Source organism: Micrasema longulum, unplaced genomic scaffold (genome assembly GCF_059751315.1).
Source record: "Micrasema longulum isolate JH-2025_06_02 unplaced genomic scaffold, ASM5975131v1 h1tg000725l, whole genome shotgun sequence".
In the NCBI taxonomy this organism is placed as follows: domain Eukaryota; kingdom Metazoa; phylum Arthropoda; class Insecta; order Trichoptera; family Brachycentridae; genus Micrasema; species Micrasema longulum.
The window spans coordinates 1,700,071-1,719,392 of record NW_028277921.1 but is presented as its reverse complement, the minus strand read 5'-3'; the positions used below and the strand labels follow the sequence as shown (position 1 = coordinate 1,719,392).

The 19,322-nt window shown below is 32.9% G+C and overlaps 2 protein-coding genes across 4 annotated transcripts; both read left to right on the top strand.

The window, feature by feature from the left end:
• The first annotated feature begins 3,099 nt into the window (after positions 1–3,099).
• On the top strand, positions 3,100–10,272 carry LOC148279414 (lysosomal Pro-X carboxypeptidase). Of its 3 annotated transcripts, XM_088229965.1 has the most exons (8): positions 3,162–3,432; positions 4,196–4,478; positions 5,373–5,461; positions 7,037–7,194; positions 7,692–7,893; positions 8,467–8,710; positions 9,429–9,542; positions 9,722–10,272. In XM_088229965.1, the coding sequence occupies exons 2-8, from the start codon at positions 4,257–4,259 to the stop codon at positions 10,121–10,123; spliced, it is 1,431 nt and encodes a 476-aa protein (XP_088086091.1). In that variant the 5' UTR covers positions 3,162–3,432; positions 4,196–4,256; the 3' UTR covers positions 10,124–10,272. The 3 variants fall into 3 exon arrangements, with proteins under 3 accessions (XP_088086092.1, XP_088086091.1, XP_088086090.1); XM_088229966.1 differs by lacking the exon at positions 4,196–4,478 and having other exon boundaries at positions 3,100–3,432; XM_088229964.1 differs by lacking the exon at positions 3,162–3,432 and having other exon boundaries at positions 4,194–4,478.
• A 3,206-nt stretch (positions 10,273–13,478) lies between these two features.
• On the top strand, positions 13,479–17,158 carry Nup43 (nucleoporin 43). Its single transcript, XM_088229967.1, has 3 exons — positions 13,479–13,978; positions 14,787–14,961; positions 16,545–17,158. Exons 1-3 carry the CDS (start codon positions 13,599–13,601, stop codon positions 17,088–17,090), a joined length of 1,101 nt encoding a protein of 366 aa, XP_088086093.1. The 5' UTR covers positions 13,479–13,598; the 3' UTR covers positions 17,091–17,158.
• Positions 17,159–19,322: the final 2,164 nt, after the last annotated feature.

Below are 19,322 nucleotides of genomic sequence, written 5' to 3'. Positions count from 1 at the left end.
CGAGATAAAAGCTTTTTCTACGGCCGCGAGAACGTGTGGAATATCATCCCTGGACAGCGTTAAGAGACAAGAGCTTTACAACTATAGTAAAAAAAATATTATTATTTTGTGCATTTACCCCAAGTTGTTATTTTTTCATAATGCGGATAGCGGATTTAGTAAGTACATTATTATATAATAAAAATGTTGAGTAATTACAATATTTATAATAAAAATACATAATATACGAGTCGACGGATTGTATTCTTGTATGGAGTTCTCAGTGAGCGTTTGTTATTTATTCTTCATAAAAAATAATTTGAAAATTATATTAACAACACATAGACAATAAAATGCATAAAAAATAGAAAAAAATAAACATAGAATCTAAAATTAAATAAATGATTACATCTTTATATGGACTATTGCCTCTTGGATTTTTAACATAAACGCATGTTATAGTAACAGTATATTACGAAGTGCAAAAAATAAAATTATCGGATAGTTGTTGACTGATCATATTCATTGAAACGGGGTATGATCCCGCTGTAGTGTCACGGACTCACGAATCAGAGATCCGAGGCTCGAACCACGCTCTACCACAACTTGAATACCGTTTCTATCAATAAGCTCATTACAACTAATTAATAATCTCCCTAAAATAAAAATATTTTGGTTAATTATAAAAATGGAAATACCTATATTAAAAAATCTTATCTACGACGAATGGAATAGATATGTACTTTTTATTTACGTTTTATATATTTTTAAAATTGGTTATTGATAACATGTAATTTAAGTTAAATCAAATATTATACATAGAGAACAGAGATTTACCTTAATCAATAATAAGTACAAGTCAACATAATATTTCAGTGTAAACTATTCGTGTGAACGATGAAGATATGCTATCACTCGGGGTCAACGTGATAAAAAAACAATTAAAATATATAGGTACAATGATAACGTTGTAACAATCACAAATATATATTGCATTATTATTACCCATAACTTACCCTTTAGTTTACATGTCACATTTTATTTTTGGGTAATTTTACCATTCCCATTATATAATACGGTTACGAAAATTCACGTAGGACGCTTTGAGTTCATTTTTTTTTTTATTACATTTTTGAGTATTCATCGACACGCTTTAAAAATTACAAACATACTCAACGAGGTGAATTTATCTCCACTAAATTTTCATTTCCCGGATTTTTACGTGAAAGTAGCCATCACAATAGTCGAAATCACTCGTTCGGTGTTCTGGTTCTATTTCTCTCACAGAACTGTATTTTTCATCCGCCCGAATACAAAAATACTAGATTCTATCCCTAAGAGATTTTTAAATAAAAATCATGATTGATGTATTATAAAGTTAACTTAAGGAAATAATGAGCAAAGGAAATTGTTTGAAAAGTTTCTAACTGAACTATGCTTGGAACTAATCAATGTATCCTACCTAACTTCAAATTTACTGTGAGTGAAACACTTTAGAAAAAAGCAACAGGGTAATTTTTACTTGGCTACAGGTCAAGTATCTCACGGAATTGAAAATCAGGTTTTTCAAAGACTCTTGAAATACGTAAGCCATTTTTTCCCCTGTAGTTCTTTACATTTAATAATTTTTACAGTCAAAAGATTAAAGGAGAGAAGAATAATAAATTATGAGACTGTTTTCTCACTCTCTTGATTTCCTTAGATTCAAATTCAGCTATCGAAATTTAGCGATGAACAAAAGAAAACTGTATAAAATGAGTACTTACATTGGTAGTCGATTTGAATTTCTCATTAAAGAAAAATTAGTTATTTTTGTCCGAAATTTCATATTATTTCGTATTAAAAAAACTTAAAGTATCTTTTTACAAGACGCTTTCATTATAATTTTGAACGTGAAAACATCCCGTGTACACCAATAAAAAAAATAAAAAAAACATCAAGTCATATCAAATTTTAAAAACGAAAATCAAAATAATAATGTGAAATTTTGATATAGGTAACGTAGAATTCCGTTTCTCCGAACTCCTGTCATCCGGATTGCCAAATATCCGCATCGCTATCAGGAAAAAAAACCTCGAAATAAGGACCCCGCTGCTCGTAAACGAGTAATCATTTAAAGTAATTAACTTTGCTGGATATGTTTAAGTAAGTTTTAAATCTGATTCCAATTTGCTGTATTATTTCAAAAGCAATAGAAAAGTGATCGTAGAGTAAATGTTGCGTCTTCTTTCAAACTATTGCCTCAATTTAATGGTAAATCCAATTATTCGGATTTCTGCATATCGGTATAACGTCTGGCACTCATTAATCCGGATAGTTTAAGTTTTAATGTATCGCTGAAAGTATTGTCAACTAAATAATCTTACACGAAATTCCCAATTTACTTTTAGGAAAATCGACTATCTATGTATTTGTTTCTGACCATTCAAATTTGTTAAGAACATTGTCACGAATCTTGACGTCACAACTATCAAGGTCCATGTCGCGTTTTTCTAGAGACTTATTAAAAAAAATATATATTTATTTTTTTTAAATTCTACACAATACCCGCATTGATTTTGAAAATACAATAAATTATTCTAAATCCATTTCATATATTTTTATCAGTATTCGTAGTATGTGATATTTCCCTATTATTGTTACTTGGAATGGCTAGGAAATAGGAAGTGGGACGGATATGAATACGTATAAATATGGTCGAGAGTTGGTCCGAACATTTTTTTGCGATTTTAAAAAATATTTTGATGTCATGTTAGGTGTATTTGAGAAATAAATCAAGTTATAAAAAAAAGTAAACAAGTTGTTTTTTTTTTATCCCGGATTGATTTTTTTACAAAGAAACCTTTCCAGTACTGTTCTTTTTTAGTATAGGTACTTTTTATTACACGGTACTAGTGAAAAGTATCCCCCGTGTAAAAAGAGGTTTCTTTGTATATTCATAGTTGCTTTTTGTTTGATGCCGCACGCTCTCAAATTATCGTATCAAATTTCGAATGACAACATGATAATATATGAACGCGTACTTATTTGTGTGTATTTGTGGGACAAATTAATCTGAACGCGTACTACATACTAATAAAACATCCATTCGTTTTGATTTGCATACATACTGTATTACCTACTGTGTTCGTATTATTGGCCAGTCATGTGCCCACATTATGTAGGTACATCATTGTAGTGATGACACTCTATACTAATCCGAGCTAAAAAGTCGTCCCTAAAGGAAAGGGAATGACCAGCGGAGGGAGCAAGTGTCGTCACATCATATCACTTTGACTTTGGCAAGCAAAACACGTAGTATAGTAAAAATCACGGACTGTTTACATCGGTCTACTGTAAGTTCAGTATGTCACTCCCTTCCGCATACGCGTCATCTTTCTTTATCGTTTCACTATACACCCGACTAACTGAGCAGGACAGAGACAGGAGATAACTCACGAATAACAAGTACAGGTAAAATATTCATTAGAAGTTTTTGGACATTATAATAGCTATTTTAAACGAGTATTGAGTAAGATAATAACATAACTTACCGGTGAAAGGTTGAACCATCGCTTTTCTAGATCGATTTGTGCAGTATCTTAGCATACATATGGGCATTTTAGTAATTGCGAGGAAATGAAAGTTAAAAAGTGGACGGGGACTGCTCGCAGCAGACTAAAGTCTGTTCTATTAAACATATGCCAATTAGCCGCAGGTTGAGGGACCATATTTCGAACGCCTCAATGAGGTACATACATTATATTATTATGAAGTAGTTACATAAGTTACCGGATATATTATATTTGTATACTTATTTGACACCACAACAGACCAGAAGTCCCAATTACAATTCTTGAGAAAAAAAAAACTATTTTATTTTCGTGTCTCACCGAGAATCGAACCTGGAACCTTCCGTGGGTGAATCAAGCGTCTTAACCATTACACTATGGGGTCGCCGTTAACCTTTATTAGATCAGTCATTTGCATCTCAACAGGTCATTCCACATCTTGTTTAAAGAGATAAAAGTCTATACTGGCGATTGTTTGTCTGGTAAACACGCCATCTTTGTAGAACCCGCGCATAAAGGAACATTTCAAATCAGAATTATGATTTAAACGACTAAATGATTTATTCTTCTTTTTTGCTCGAGTTGTCACAAAATGGCAAATTGTCGGCGCTCACGCGGGAACCAGTAACTAGTATTCACTGCACTGAAACATGTATATTTTTCAGTTTCAGAGTTAGTGCGCTGGCGTCTCAACGTTTTGTAGGTAGTAAAAATATCGCCTCCATTATGTGGAAACTGTTTGTGGTATTATTGTTATGTATTTATTATATCACTTGCGACGAAGATCTCAGAATACCGGAAAAGAGACATTACAAGATTTTACAATTTGAAGTTCCGTTAGACCATTTCAGCTTTGCATCAAATGGGACGTTTAAAATTCGCTATTTGTATAATGATTCGTTCTGGGATGAACAAAATGGACCGATATTCTTTTATACAGGAAACGAAGTAAGCATACGAGTAATTTTATTGTATTTATTGAAAATCAGCATTTTGTTAAAATAATTGCACTCGGAAGTAAAACTACATTGTACCTATAAATTGCTATTTTTTTTTTCGCATTGTATAAGAAAAAGAAAAGAAAAAAACGTATGGAAAAAACAAGCTTTGCATATTTTAAAGAAAAAATACCTATGAGTTCGTCAAATTATTACCTAATATCATTATGTATTTCATTGCTATGTCCTTTATTTTTATCCTTAATTTTTTTAATACTCTGTTTTACCTCTTCTGTATATTGTAAAAAGAACAAAAAAAATTTGTAGAAAAAAATAACATCGAAAATTTATGCGTAATTATATTTTTTTTAAACATTTAATATAATGTATGAAAAATATGAAAAAAAACCCTTTTTAAAATGAATCGGAACCAAAAAAATATTTGAATTTGTATCAAATTTATAGTTTGATCAATAAAATATTTGAATATGCAAATAATATTGAATCTGAAACCTTTTTTTTCGGCCGACTTCAGCATTCAAATTTCTCACAATTTTATGTATCCGTAGATATTACTTATAAATCTGGTATAAGTTACGCCTAGGCGTAGTGATATAATAAAGGTGGGAATAACATCCTTATTCTAGTGGTAGAATAAGAATGGTACTCCCATCCGTATTCTACCAGTATGCCTAGGCGTAACTTTATACCAAGTTTATGAGTAAGGCCTTGATTTTTTTCTTTCAAAACGGAATACACCATACACCGGTACATAATAATTATACTCTTATATGTACGCATATTTTATTCCTAGGAGTTATACAACAAATTTTGGGACAAAAATCATTTCAACATGAAGACACAAAACGTACTCGTATATTAAATTAATGTGATATATTTTCAGGGATCAATTGAATTATTCGCGGAATACAGTGGATTTGTTTGGGAAATAGCGTCAGAATTCAAAGCCCTTATTGTTTTTGCAGAACATAGGTAAGAATTCATGAAACATAGTATGTGTCAGTATGAAAAATATTAATGTCAAGTTAATCTAAAATGAATAAGGTACTTCTTTTCATCTCAGTTGCGAGATCGTTAGTCTGGGAAGTAGGTGTACAAACTTTTCTTAAAAGGTATGGTTTATTTATAGTTACGTGGAAAATATAATTTATGGTAGTTGTACACAAGTGTATTGTTTAAACATTTTATTTTTTTTTAAATTATATAAATATATTATTGTTGATAAATTAATAAATTTTAGGAGACTTACTTATATTGCTCTCTGATCCAAAAACATATATTTAAAAAATATGAGGTTTGGTGCATGAAGTAGTTAACTATATTCTGAGTATGTCCAAATATTTGCTTACACGTTTAGTACTGCAGATCAGCCCTCTCCGAAGTTTATTCAGATTTATAGATATTTCAAGAGACATGAAAAACCTTTGTGAAAAACGAATTGGGAAGTCAAGGCATACATAAGCAGAAAGCCCTATACCTACCAACTATGTTGGCATATCAATAAATCGTGTATGTATAGTAATCATAACAATAAGGAAATATAACATACTACGAATACCAAAAAAATATATGAAATGGATTTGGAAAAAATAATTGTATTTTCATAATCAATATGGAGATTTCGGAAAAAATGAATTATGCAAAAATATGCCCCTACAAAAAAGCGACATGTTTGGCTTGATAATTCTGACGCCAAGATTTGTGACGATGTTCTATTTTAATTTAAATAAGAAATAAGTATTTGTTCCATCTGCCAGTCTGTAGCACTAACTATGCACAACACTATTTCCTCTATCTTTCTGACTCTAACTATAATGCTTTTTTTTCATCTATTGATATATTTCACATGCCCCTTAATTTATTTAAAAATAAATTAAGACTCATTATTTCTGGCTGCGAGACGATTTCACTTACTATTTAATGATGCTCATATTTACACACACCTGAACACTTACTCCTACACTAATACACGTAAACACACATCTACACTTACTCTCATACAAATACACATAAACACACCCTTTTGTTGTAACACAATTTAATAATATGTATGATTCTTAATTAGAAACTTTGCTAGTCTGTCTTCAAACTGTATTTTTTTAAATCTTACTTTATCATTGTCGACTGTTTGTTTCTTTAAATTAAATAAACGGTCACAAAAAAGTTCGAAATTTACACGAATCGTGAAGTTTTAGGGGCGCGGCCAATACAATGAACTGTTTTCGTGGGAATCCAAAATTATAAATTAAACAATATTTTTTGTGCTACTGAGAAATAGCAAAAAGAAATTTTTTACTCGACAATATTTCATAGACCCTTATTAATTTAAATGTGTAAAAAATGCGATATTTCCCTATTTACATGTGTAGTTACTAATAAAATGCTATATTCGCCTATGTAACACAATTCCTAGTGTCTTAGGAACGTTTTCTTAAAACTATGTCATCGTTTCCGACAAAATGATTGGTATACTCTGCTGCAGAGATCGTCTTTCAAGAATTTGTTTAGAAAGATTGGCTCGCATAACAATTATTGTATTTTTGACAGATATTACGGAGAATCCATGCCTTTCGGCAATAAGTCGTTTTCTACTCCTGAACACACTGGCTACCTGACATCGACTCAAGCTTTGGCAGATTACGCAGACCTTGTTTATCATTTACAAAGAGATAATACGAAAAATAATGCTGTCATCGCCTTTGGAGGTAATTTTATAGGAAAGTGAACTAAGTACGGTGAACGGCAATACGTCTAAATGGGCAATGTTTTGCTTCGATCACTTCCAAATAAAACATATAAACCGATAATTTTTTTAATGCTATTATTTTTGTTAAAATGACAAAAAACCGAAAATAAAGGCGAAAGCAAATACTTTATAATGTTTCTCAGGTTATTAAGCGGTATGTTGTTTATCACAGTATCTGAAAGACACTGAAAATCTAAAATCACTAGAATATTTTTAGCTTTGCGTCAATTCATTTATTTTATATTTCCTTACATTTTACCTGCATTTTATTTTCTGTTTTTTTATTATTTTGTTTTTTCCCACAAAGCTAACATAATTTACACTGGAGCATACAGAATTTCGGTTATGCATTTTAAATAACTTCACAAATATAAAACAGCATCTTTAGGTTCTGTGAAGCACTGAAAGTAAATAAAAAATAGAAATGTAAAGGATACAACTAGCGTAAGTTTTCAGGATCTTACGGCGGGATGCTGGCGGCTTACTTCAGAATGAAGTATCCTCACATAGTAGCCGGAGCCATTGCAGCATCAGCTCCCATTCTCCAGTTTAAAGGAATGGTACCGTGTGATGCATTCTATAGAATAGCGTCAAATGCTTTTGCCTCCGAGGATGCAAAATGTGCCAAAAATATTGCGAAATCATGGAAAGCTCTCAGGTAAACCATAAGATTATATAGGTTGAAAGAATACCTACGAATAAAAGAGTTACTGAAAATTTCATGTTTTCATAACGAGAATCTTAGTTTTTTTTTAAATTTATAACTTTAACAAAACAATAAAAGTCATTTTGTTTGTTTTGAAAAGGTTCTAAATTTTACATATTATTTAGAATTTTCACTTTACCGAGGCTTTTAAAATGATATTTCTAATAACGACACATTACCCCATAATTGAAAAAATAAATATGAATTGTATTCTTTAATTACGGGGTTATGTTTATTATTTGAGGCTTGAAAGTCACTTCACTACACACATTACACAAGTTGTCAGAACTATTCACACCATCGAGAGACATTGTAACATTAAAGAATTGTACATAGTTTGAGTGGGTTGGCAAATCGGTTAGTTAAAGTGTAATACTGTATGAGTAAATATTTATGTATAAGTATTTTAGGTACTAACAAAAATATTAGGGGTCAGCTTTTTAATTTAATCAAGTCCAGTGTAATTATTATTGATCCACATGTAAAACTGATATGTAATTCATTATATTTTGAATGATTTTGTAGGAATATTGCAAAGGATTCCGAAGGTAGGTCTTGGTTCTCTAAGGAGTGGAAGTTATGTAAAGAAATGAAGGCAGACAATGAAACCCAAGGTCTGGTGGATTACATGAGCTCACTTTACACGACTTTAGCCATGGTCAACTATCCTTACGCCAGTAGCTTTATGGCGCCCCTTCCTGCACACCCCGTGAAGGAGTTCTGCCGTCATATAAGTAACGAAAGCCTCACTGGAAAACCGTTGCTAAAAGTAAGTCATATTTCAAATTGTAAAATTGCTCTTGATTGCTCGATCAAAACAAAATACGGTTGTCCTAGTTGTAAACTTGATGATCCACAAATAGCACCTATAAATATTTTGTATAAGGTAACTATATATCTACGAAAGTATTTAAGTATATCATTGTTACTGTATATTTTTTAAAATCTAATAAAAACATAACAGTTCAGCAAACATGAAAAGGTCTTTTATAAAATAGAATCATACGTTTAAAATATTGAATTCATGTGATCCTTGTTATATCACGTCGGTACTTTCGCAGGGTAATATTTTTTAATGTGGTACCTTCACGAGGACGACTTTTTAAAGCACTTCTTTTATTTCTATCGTAGTTTGTAAATACATGCGTTTAAATAATATATGTTATTCATTTAAATATCTCGAAAAAAAAATTTATTTAATAAATGAAATATTACTATTTAAAATCTAAAGAATACTGTCCGCCTCGTGTTGCAATGGCCTCTGGCTGTCATGCAGAGGTCCCAGGATTAATCAAGGCGACTAGGTTGACATAGTAAATTAAAGGTAAAAAACTTTAAATGGGTGTACGAACTACTTTTTATACCTACTTATTAAAAAAAAAATCTAATTTTTCACAAAAACATATTCTGATTCTTCGTATATCATCCCATACAAATATTTTGGTGATTTTTTAGATGTATGTTTTCAAATTAACTATAAATTCCAGGCCCTGTTCACGGCTGTAAATGTGTACACAAATTATACTGGAAAAAACAAATGTATTGATGTTGCTGATAGTACCTATAATCCTGATTTAGGAGACCAAGGTTGGGATTACCAAGTAAGTAAGATGACGAATTTTTTACCCATCTCCAGGAATCCAATATCCAAAAAAAAAATTAGTAAATAAAAAAATCTTATTTACCATTAATTTGTTAACATAATACACTCCAGTACTAGGTACGTTTTTGGCGCAGTGTGTATTTTTTTAAATCTAGACATTTTAACTTTACTTTTCAGTCTTGTACCGAAATGGTGATGCCCATGTGTACAACGGGGATAAACGACATTTTCGAACCTGCTCCATGGGATGAAGAGTTGTTCACTAAGAAGTGTGAAAAGAGATGGGGTGTTACACCCAAGTACTCCCTGGCAGAACAGCAATATGGAGGGCATAAAATAGAGTTCGCTTCAAACATAGTTTTCAGTAACGGCTTACTAGACCCATGGACCAGTGGAGGAATATTAAAAAATTACAGTGAAACTACACCGGCAATTATTATCCCAGAAGGTGCTCACCATTTGGATTTGATGTCAGCAAATATTAAGGATCCTTATTCCGTTAAATTCGCACGAAATTACCACAAAGCATCTATAACCGAATGGATTAAATCCCACCAAGATAAATGCTCCACGCAGTGATCTAATTGTTAAAATCTATCAAATATGCATTTTAAATTATTATCACTTGTGCATTTCAGAACATTGTTATTACAATATTGCAAGTTTAGGTACTAAAAATTAATGACTGTTTTTCATTAAAATAAAATACCTGCTTTATGCATTAAAAATGATTTTACATTCGTATTTGTTTCACATTACACAAGGGCAAGAGGCACAATTCCAGTGATGATTTATTTGTTTTATTTTAATGTACAACACAGCATGACTATATGATTAGGTATTTACAAAAACATGTTTTTAAAAAAAATGCATGATATATTATTAAGGCACGGCATAATATATTATAGTCCATAAAAACATTAGTAAACAAAGACGAATAAGTCAATATATACATTATGATAAATTGTATGAAAGGAAGAGTCTAAAACTGGTAATCCCAGAATGGTAAAGATCCACCTCTCTCGGTAGGCTGTTCAACAGACCAATCATCTTCCCCACAGGCGGTTATCATCACATCAGCGGTAAATTTGTCCTGCATTCGGGTAAAAAAAATGGTCTGTTTTGTCTAGCTTTTAAATAGTTGTTCGGTACATGTAATTTTATACGCTCCAAAATGTTGGAATTATAAATAAACCCGTTCAGAAGTGTAAAGGCCACTGATATTTCCTTTATTTTTATTGCATTTCATCGTGCCATGGCTTTCTCGGTCTTCCTCGTTTTCTGCACCCATCAAAATTCGCATCGTAAATATTTTTAGCCGTTCTTCCGCTGTCCATTCGTTCTAGATGTCCAAACCAACGAAGCGCTCCTTTCCTGATTTTGTCAATAATGCTAGTCTCAGCCTTACATAATGCACGGATCTCGAAATTTGTGAACCTATCATACATCGTTTTACCACACATTCGCTTAAGATATTGCATTTCGACATAGTTCAGCGTACTTTCATCATTGTTTTTCCAATTCTATGATTTGCTCCCACACAATGGTCGGTACCATAACTCCATTGTGAACTGCTAGTTATGCCTCCTGCGACAAACTTTTTTTTGCCAAGGTAGATTAAATATTTGTTGGATTAAGAAAAATTCTCTCTCCAAAAAATATATAAACTGTGTACTACGCAATCATACAGTCTATTCTGCAATATAGAATCATAGGCTGGGGAAGAGCTTACAAGACAAATTTACGTCCACTTTTGGTTGCCCAAAAAATCATCGCTAACATTATATTAAAGAAGCCTAGAACTTACTCTTCAAATTTATTTTTTAAAGAACTAGATATACCCTCAATCGATGACATCTTAAAAAAGTATCTATTCTACAAAATTTTAGAAAAAAAAACACTAATTTACAAAAGTTTTGAAACTCTAGATCTCCACAAAATTCAACGTTATACAAATTAAATACAACTGCAGTTTTAAATCATTATTTCTGAGTTGGAAAAAAAAACATTAATAATCTTCTAGAAATCTTTAGATCGAAAGAAAATATTAAAACATCAAAGTCTAAATTTAAAAAACACACGAGATTCTATCCTGAACTACATACAGTAGAAAGTTGTGTATCTTTTAGAATATTAGATCTAATTTTAAGGAATCTGTTTTAGGTAGTAAAAATGAAATGTAAATAAAGTATAATACATATATCTATACATAAATAAAAATAAATGTAAAACGAACTCCCTTCCCTCTCTAAACACGTGTTTTTACTCTATTAGAGAAGTAGAAACATTATTATTAATTATGAATGCACAAAATATTTGTAATGTTATTATTTATTTTGTCATCCATTTTTTACATTAATAAAAATAAAACAAAAAAGTGCACCATTCACCCTGTTCCTAGTACTCACCCTCCTTTAAATATCATTCTTAGTCTTTTCCCTTGTAAACATACTTCCCAGATACAAAAATTCTTCTAACTGATTCAGAATATCCCCGTTCATACTGATTTCACATTTACTTGTACTTTCATCGTTTTCAAAAATCATCACTTTCGATTTATCAACATTCATTAGAAAATATTTTTTTTTATAATCGTACACTTGGTCACCAAGAATAGTAGTGGTGGTATTCTAAATCTTCTCTTCCCCCTAGAGAGTGATTAATTGACGACACTTTGTTTCATATAATTTTCAGTTTCAAAGATGGAAATAAAAATAATACGGTTTAGTAAATTCAACCTAATAAATTGTTCTGGGTAATGCTTAAGGTCGCAATAATGTTCTGAATGAAAATCATCATGCTTGATTTCACGTGTGAAGATTCATAATTGCATTCCAGCGGTGAATTATTCTGAACTGCTCTCGCGACCGTAGAAAACACTTTTAGTATTTACATATAAAATACGCGATATTAAAGTATTTTCTATAGCCGCGAGAGCGTTTGGAATATCACCCCAGGAGTGCCGTTTTTAAAGCAGTTTAAAAAGCAAAGTGTTGTCACATTCAAAAATAAAAAAACTTCAAATTAATCACTCTCTAGGGGGTAGAAAAGATTCAGAATACAACCACCGGTCTTCATTGTTTATAGCAATAAACACGGCATTATAAGCATACACTCTTCAATTGACATCACCTATTTTTGCTTACATTTTTAAATCTTTCAGTTCTTTCTTACAGTTATTGATATTGATATTGACATCATACGTTGCACAATCATTCATCCCGACTGGGATGACTGATGACTATCCGGGTTGCCAAATATCCGCATCGTTATCAGGAAATAAAAAATAAAAGGGATGTTATAACAACAAACAAAAAGAGCACTGGTGGTGCGCCAGCTAGCAGCTCTTTTTAATCAATTTTTAATGTGATTCCAATTCGTTGTATTATTTCAAAAGCAATAAAAAAGTCGTCTTAGAATAAGTTTTGTATTTTATTCCAAAACATTACCTTAATTTAATGGTCAAACCAATTTTCTGGATATTTTAATATCACGATAACGTCTGTTGTCGGAATATTAAAATTGGTGTTTTACTGTACCTGCTCTTATATCCAAGATCAAACATTTAAATATAAAGAAAGTAAGAAATAGGGAAATACATCATTTATATTTTCTTTTTTGATTTCTCAGAAAAATAACAATATCATCTGTAATATAATTGTTTCATTTGAACGTTATTAAAAAAAACAAAAACTTCATATCGCTGGGAGTTATAAATTACAATGGTGCAAAATCGTGTGAGAATTAAAATAGCTGATATATACAAGTATAGTTAATTGATGAAAAAAAAACTTAAGCTTTTACACAAAAAAAATTGTAGGCTTAAATTTTTATAAAAATTGTGTTATTATTGCCAATAAACAATAATAAAATTTATTATGGCAAGTTTTTTTACGCTGTTAGAGTGGTGAACTTGGCTTCATTTTTCATTTCTATTGTTGGTAATCGTCAGCATTTTTGACAGCGCGGGTCGTGGGTTTTAACGCGGTAACCAAGAATATAGTTTGTACGGTAACCTATGCAAATGTTTTTAAATAATTGATGTTATAATTTAATGTTGGAAAGATATTTTCGTACAGAAATGTCTCCTGATATACAAGGAACTTTCGTCTCCGAGAAAGTTAACCGAGTAAGATGGATACCGGAAGAATATACTGAGTCAAATTCATTCTTGACCGGCAGTTGGGATAATGACATAAATTATATAAAGTTATGGTCTTTCGAGTCTAATTTTGAAGAGGAAAGTGCAGAGTATCCAAAAGTTGTCAACAAATTCGAATTCGAAGGTGATGTTACGGAACTTAAGTTTATTGATAAGTTAAACATTGTGACATCGTCTTCAAATGGGTTTGTGAAATTACTTACCCTCAGCAATTATGAGAAGTCTGCACCATTCAAGGAAACTATAACATGGGATAACTTGCACCATTTTGAGTAAGTCCTTTTTTAAAAATACCTTGTTATACCTTTAACAGGTTGTCCCTCTTTTTGGAAAAATAAATATTTTTGTGATTTTTTTTATGCTCACCCCCTAAATATTTTCCATTGGGTCTGATTTACTCAAAAACAAATTTTGACGAGACGGAAAAAATAACAATTTCCAGTCCAATTTTTGTTCAAATAAGACATGCTCCATTAAAACGTAGTGTTTGATGCAGTTGTGCATAGCAGATAATTTGTACTTTTTCCTCAATACTCCAATATGCATTCCGAACACCATTCACTTGCTCTTTGGCAGAAGAATTCTGTAATTTTGGAACCACGATGAGCTGCTCACTGTCCCCAAATGTAACAACAAAAAGTAGTCTTTCTTCTTTTGGGTCCCTAACATTTAATGCAAGCAATAGTTTACCATTCCAATGAACAGAAAGAATTGCAGGCGTATAATTATTGTAAGCAGATTTAATCATTTCATAACCTTTCTTCTCCTATTAAAAATATGCGTTTCCTAACACTGCGTAATTGATGTGACATAAATAAGACTTAGTGCTGGGTGGCAAGTCCAGACTTGTTCTTCAGGCGAGTTCGTGCTCAAGTCGGCACGGGTTAGAATGCTCCAATCTCAACAAAATTTTGTATAGGCATGTTTTAGAGTCATTCTAACAAAATTGGAGAGTGAGCGTTCCAAAATTTCAAAGTCGGAAAATAAGGGACATCCCCTAACCTTTAAGTTTGTTTTTAACCTCTGCTTAAAAGCTTAGAAGTAGATATCCCTTAACAATGAACTTAACTATTTGCACAGTGATGGATCACCGAGTTCGTGTGCTGCTTTGGCTGTAATGGACGGTGATGTGGTGAGTGTTGGGGAAGACGGAAGAATGAACTTTCTGACTTCGCACCAGTCTCAAGTGGTTAGAACTATTGACAATGCTGATAGCTGTTCCCTGCACTGCGTTTGCTTTCTTAAGCATAATGAGGTTTGTAAAACATTAGTTTTATTTAAAGCATTACATTTAATTCATGCACATTTTTTAAATGTCAACATCTTAAAACCAAATTAAGCTGTTCATATTTGTAAATTGATAAATTTGTTTTTAGAGTTATCAAATTGTGATACAATAACAATGTTTAAATGACATTCTACTATGGTAATTTTTACTCCCAAATAAATATTTGCTTGCAAGCAATTCCTGGTGTGTCAACAATTTTTCTATGACTAGTTAGATTAAATTGTCCATGGGAAGTGACTTTTTGTTTATTGTGGATTTAAAGTAATGAAATGAATGTCACTTTTTAAATTTTCTAGTGTTTTTGGAAACGTCTGTACAATTGAAATAATTTGAAGGTATATAAAATCACATTTAATTCTAATGGACCAATGAAGTTTCCATTTTATATTGCACACTTTAGTACATAGTGATTAATTAACTATGTTTTATTTATTGTTTAGAGAAACCTGCTAAGGTTTATTTTATTTATAAACATATATTGTGCATAAGTAAATAACGTGGTATCAGAAAGTTTGAAAGTTAAGTTCGTGGGCATTCATTGTGCATTTTCATTCCTTTGTTCAGCAGTCGAGATTTTCCTATTTTTTTTTTGCTATCTGCTATATTAAAAGATGCGAAATTAAAGTAAGTAGTGACTGGCCAGTAAAACAAGTTTCGGACAAAATTGGCTCAGCTGAAACCTGCGGTCAGGATATGTCGGATTACGTTCATACTCAGGTGCATATTTGGCTAGTGAGCTTAAGTTTGTTTCAGCATTCGGCTGGTGAGTGATGTTAGTTCCATAACAATGAACCAAAACCATTAAAAATAAACAAATTTTCACATTACATTTATGCCTTTTATTTAACACTTATTTTAATGGACTCATAAGGTTAAACAACGCCTGATTTTGGGCGTTTTGAAGTTACTTTTAACTTCTTTAAATAAGTTAAGCCGAAACTAGAAAAGAAGCCAAAATACAGTTTCAATTTTGGCTAAAAATCTTGTTTCGGCCAAACAATTTAAAAACTAATAAAGAATATTTAAAAAAACAATATCATAAAGTAAAATTTAATGTGAATATGCAAGAGAAAATGGTTTAGTACTACACAATATTACTACAATAACACAAGAGACGTATGAGAAAAAGTATGAAAGTATTTACTAACATTTGAAATTTAGATTTTATTGGAAACTAAAATTTGTTTAAATATAACAGATACTTAAAATATACAGCTGGGATTAATATGTAGACAATACTGCAAATGAATTTAGCCGCTCACAATAGCTTGGCTTTCAGAACGCAATTGAATGTCTGTAATGACGCTGTTAGCACGTCAGTGCAAGCAAACAGCAAGCAAGCAAACAGCGGTGATTAGGAGAGGTCTATTCGTCTGGTTGACGGATGCCGGTCGTGTTAGGCATTTGTTTGCGTGGGCAGTCTGTCATTTTCAACTTGGCTGTTTGCGGCCAGGTGGTCTCAAAGTCTTTTCGCTATTGGTTTTCCCAAAAACAGTGATCATGAACAGTGGTGTATTCTCTTTTAACCCCTTCAATCCACTCCTTTAAAGGTTTTGACAGGAAATCTGAGGGGACAAATGAAGATATGGGACTTAAGATCTCCCAGTAACAGCCCAGCCAGCACCTTCCTCTTGAGTGGCGACCAAGTAGCGGCAACAAGCATGGTACACCATCCCACACAGCGCCACCTAGTGCTGGCGGGAAGTGAGAATGGGGCCTTGGCAGTATGGGACCTGCGAGTCAACACGTACCCCGCTTCGCTGCTCAATGCCCACTCTGCCGCTGTCTCCGAGATACAGTTCCACCCCGACCAACCCCAGCGGCTCTTCACCTGCTCGGCCAGTGGAGAAATTTGGCACTGGAACACCTCTACCATGTCGAAACAGATCACCACGACAATGAACGCCACAGTCTCTTTGAACGAATCGACCATCAACCCCTGGTTAATGAGCGATGACGACCGCGCTAACTTGGAGGTTACTTCTCTGATGTCCGACCTCCACAAACCGATCAACTCTATTGACTGTAATAAAAATAAAGTTCTGTGCGGGTGTGATAATGAAGCAGTCTATATTATAAAGAATGTTTTTACTTGATTGCGTTACATAGTCATAATAATTTAGCATACGAAGTTGTTAATAAATAAATATATTTTTAATACGCAGCTGGTGAAATTATTTTATATTTATAAATAAGTAATGATATGAATAAACTTTTAAAAATCTTTTATATAAAAATCATAAAATATTTTCTAAAATAAATTGTCTGGTCTCAAGTACGCTATTTACTATTTTAAAAGCAAATATTAAAATACACATATTTAAGTATAGTAAAAAAGTTGATTGAAAAGATTGCAAATGAAGAATTTTCTCAATTTATTTTTTGGCTAGTAGTCTGGGATAGGTGTGATTTCGAATGTAAGGTACTATTTTTACACTGCTAGTTTAGTTTTTTTAAAGAAAACTATTTAGCTTAAAGTTCATGTTTTGCAATATTTAAAAAAAAGTTTGACCTCTCGTGGTCAAAAAAAAATGTATAGCCACCCATTTTAACGATAGATAAAATTAGTTAAGCCACTTTGTTGAAACGATTGTTCGATTTTTAGCTAGGATGTCTTATGTCATGCCATTAAAGTTACAGTAATGGCCGTGCGGCCCCTTTCCCAGGTAGAGAACAATAATTCTCGGAATCCGAGTACCTGCCTGCTGCGCCAGCGACAATAAGCTAATGGCAAGGACTGTAAATCTCTCCTACTCTCATGCAATGAGTGACGCACCCTAGTGATTGTGACGGACGGTGTTATATGGTATGTGGGCTAAGGGCTTTCTCGCGTCAGTGTGCTATAATACTACACCCGTGCGAATTTGGACTCTTTAACATCGATTTTGTGCTGTGATCTCGGACTTGATTTTACCTAACGATTTGGACCCTCTAATTTGGTATAACGATATTGTGCTGTGACCTCGGACTTGATTTGCCTAGTGATTTGGATTTACTGACCTAGTATTGCCCATTGACTGCAATGCCGCAGTTGTACACTCCGGCGGAGTATGCTCAAATGCATTTTATTTACGGTGAGTGCAGCAGTCTATCGGGAAAGATTCCCCAACATTCGTCATTCTGATTATCGAGTTTTCATTTGAGTGCATAATGCATACATCGAAGGCCGAATTTCTGGAACTGATGTCTAGAACGGGAACCGAAAGGCCACAAAGACACGAAGAAGTTGTACTTGAAGAAATCGAAGCTGATCCGACCACGTCAGTGCGAGTCATAGCAAGACGCACAGGGATATCGACACGAACAGTGCACAGGATTTAAAAAAAAAAAAACCTTTATCTTTATCACTACCAATGTGTTCAGTACTTGCTGCCACGAGACCACCCTGCAAGAGTCATTTTGTGAAAGAATGTTAAGGAAAATGATTGAAGATCCCGATTTTTTAAATAAAATCTTGTGGAGTGACGAATCAACATGCAAAAAGGATGAATATTTTAATATGCAAAGTTGGCAACTGACAAACCCTCACGTGGTGAGAGAAGATGGATCCCAGTATCAATTTAAAATAAATCTATGGACTGGTATCCTGAACGGCAACACTATCGTCCCATTCGAGTTACCGGCCACGCTGACAGGCAAGTTACTTGAATTTTTCGAGAAAGGATCTCCCTACTTAGCTGGAAAACGTTTCCTTAGAAGACAGAAGAAGAATGTGGTTGCAGCACGACGGTTGCCCCGCCCATTACGCCCGCAACGTTCGAGAATACCTGGACACTACTTATCCTCGAAGATGAATCGGGCGATTGCGGACAATTTTGGGGCCACTACGGCCACCTGACCTCAACTCGCTTGACTTTTTCTACTAGGGGTGTCTCAAAGAGAAGGTCTACAAAGAGCCCATCGCCACTGTGGAGCAGTTACGAGAGCGTCTCCAAAGGGTTGCGTGGAAAATAACCGAAAATACTATCCAAAAAACAAATTGAGAAAATTTCTTTGTTTGCAATCTCGGCACCAAAAAGAGTGACACAGGGTGTCATTTTCTTACAATTTCTAAAAATGTCGATTAACTCGAAAACTGTGAAACTTTTACTAGGCATATTTTTTTATTTTCTGAACCATCATGGTGTCACCTATCCATAGGTATAAGGTTATCTATTCATTGCGCCACACCTGTATATCAATACCCGAGTTCAAGAGGGCAAAATTGACTAAAACCTAGTTCAGTGAAATAGACGTTTTTTTTTTTTTTTTTTCACACTATAATGTGTTTCATGATTACTTCCAATATGTTAAGTATTATTAGACTACAATCTATTTAGCTTTAACAA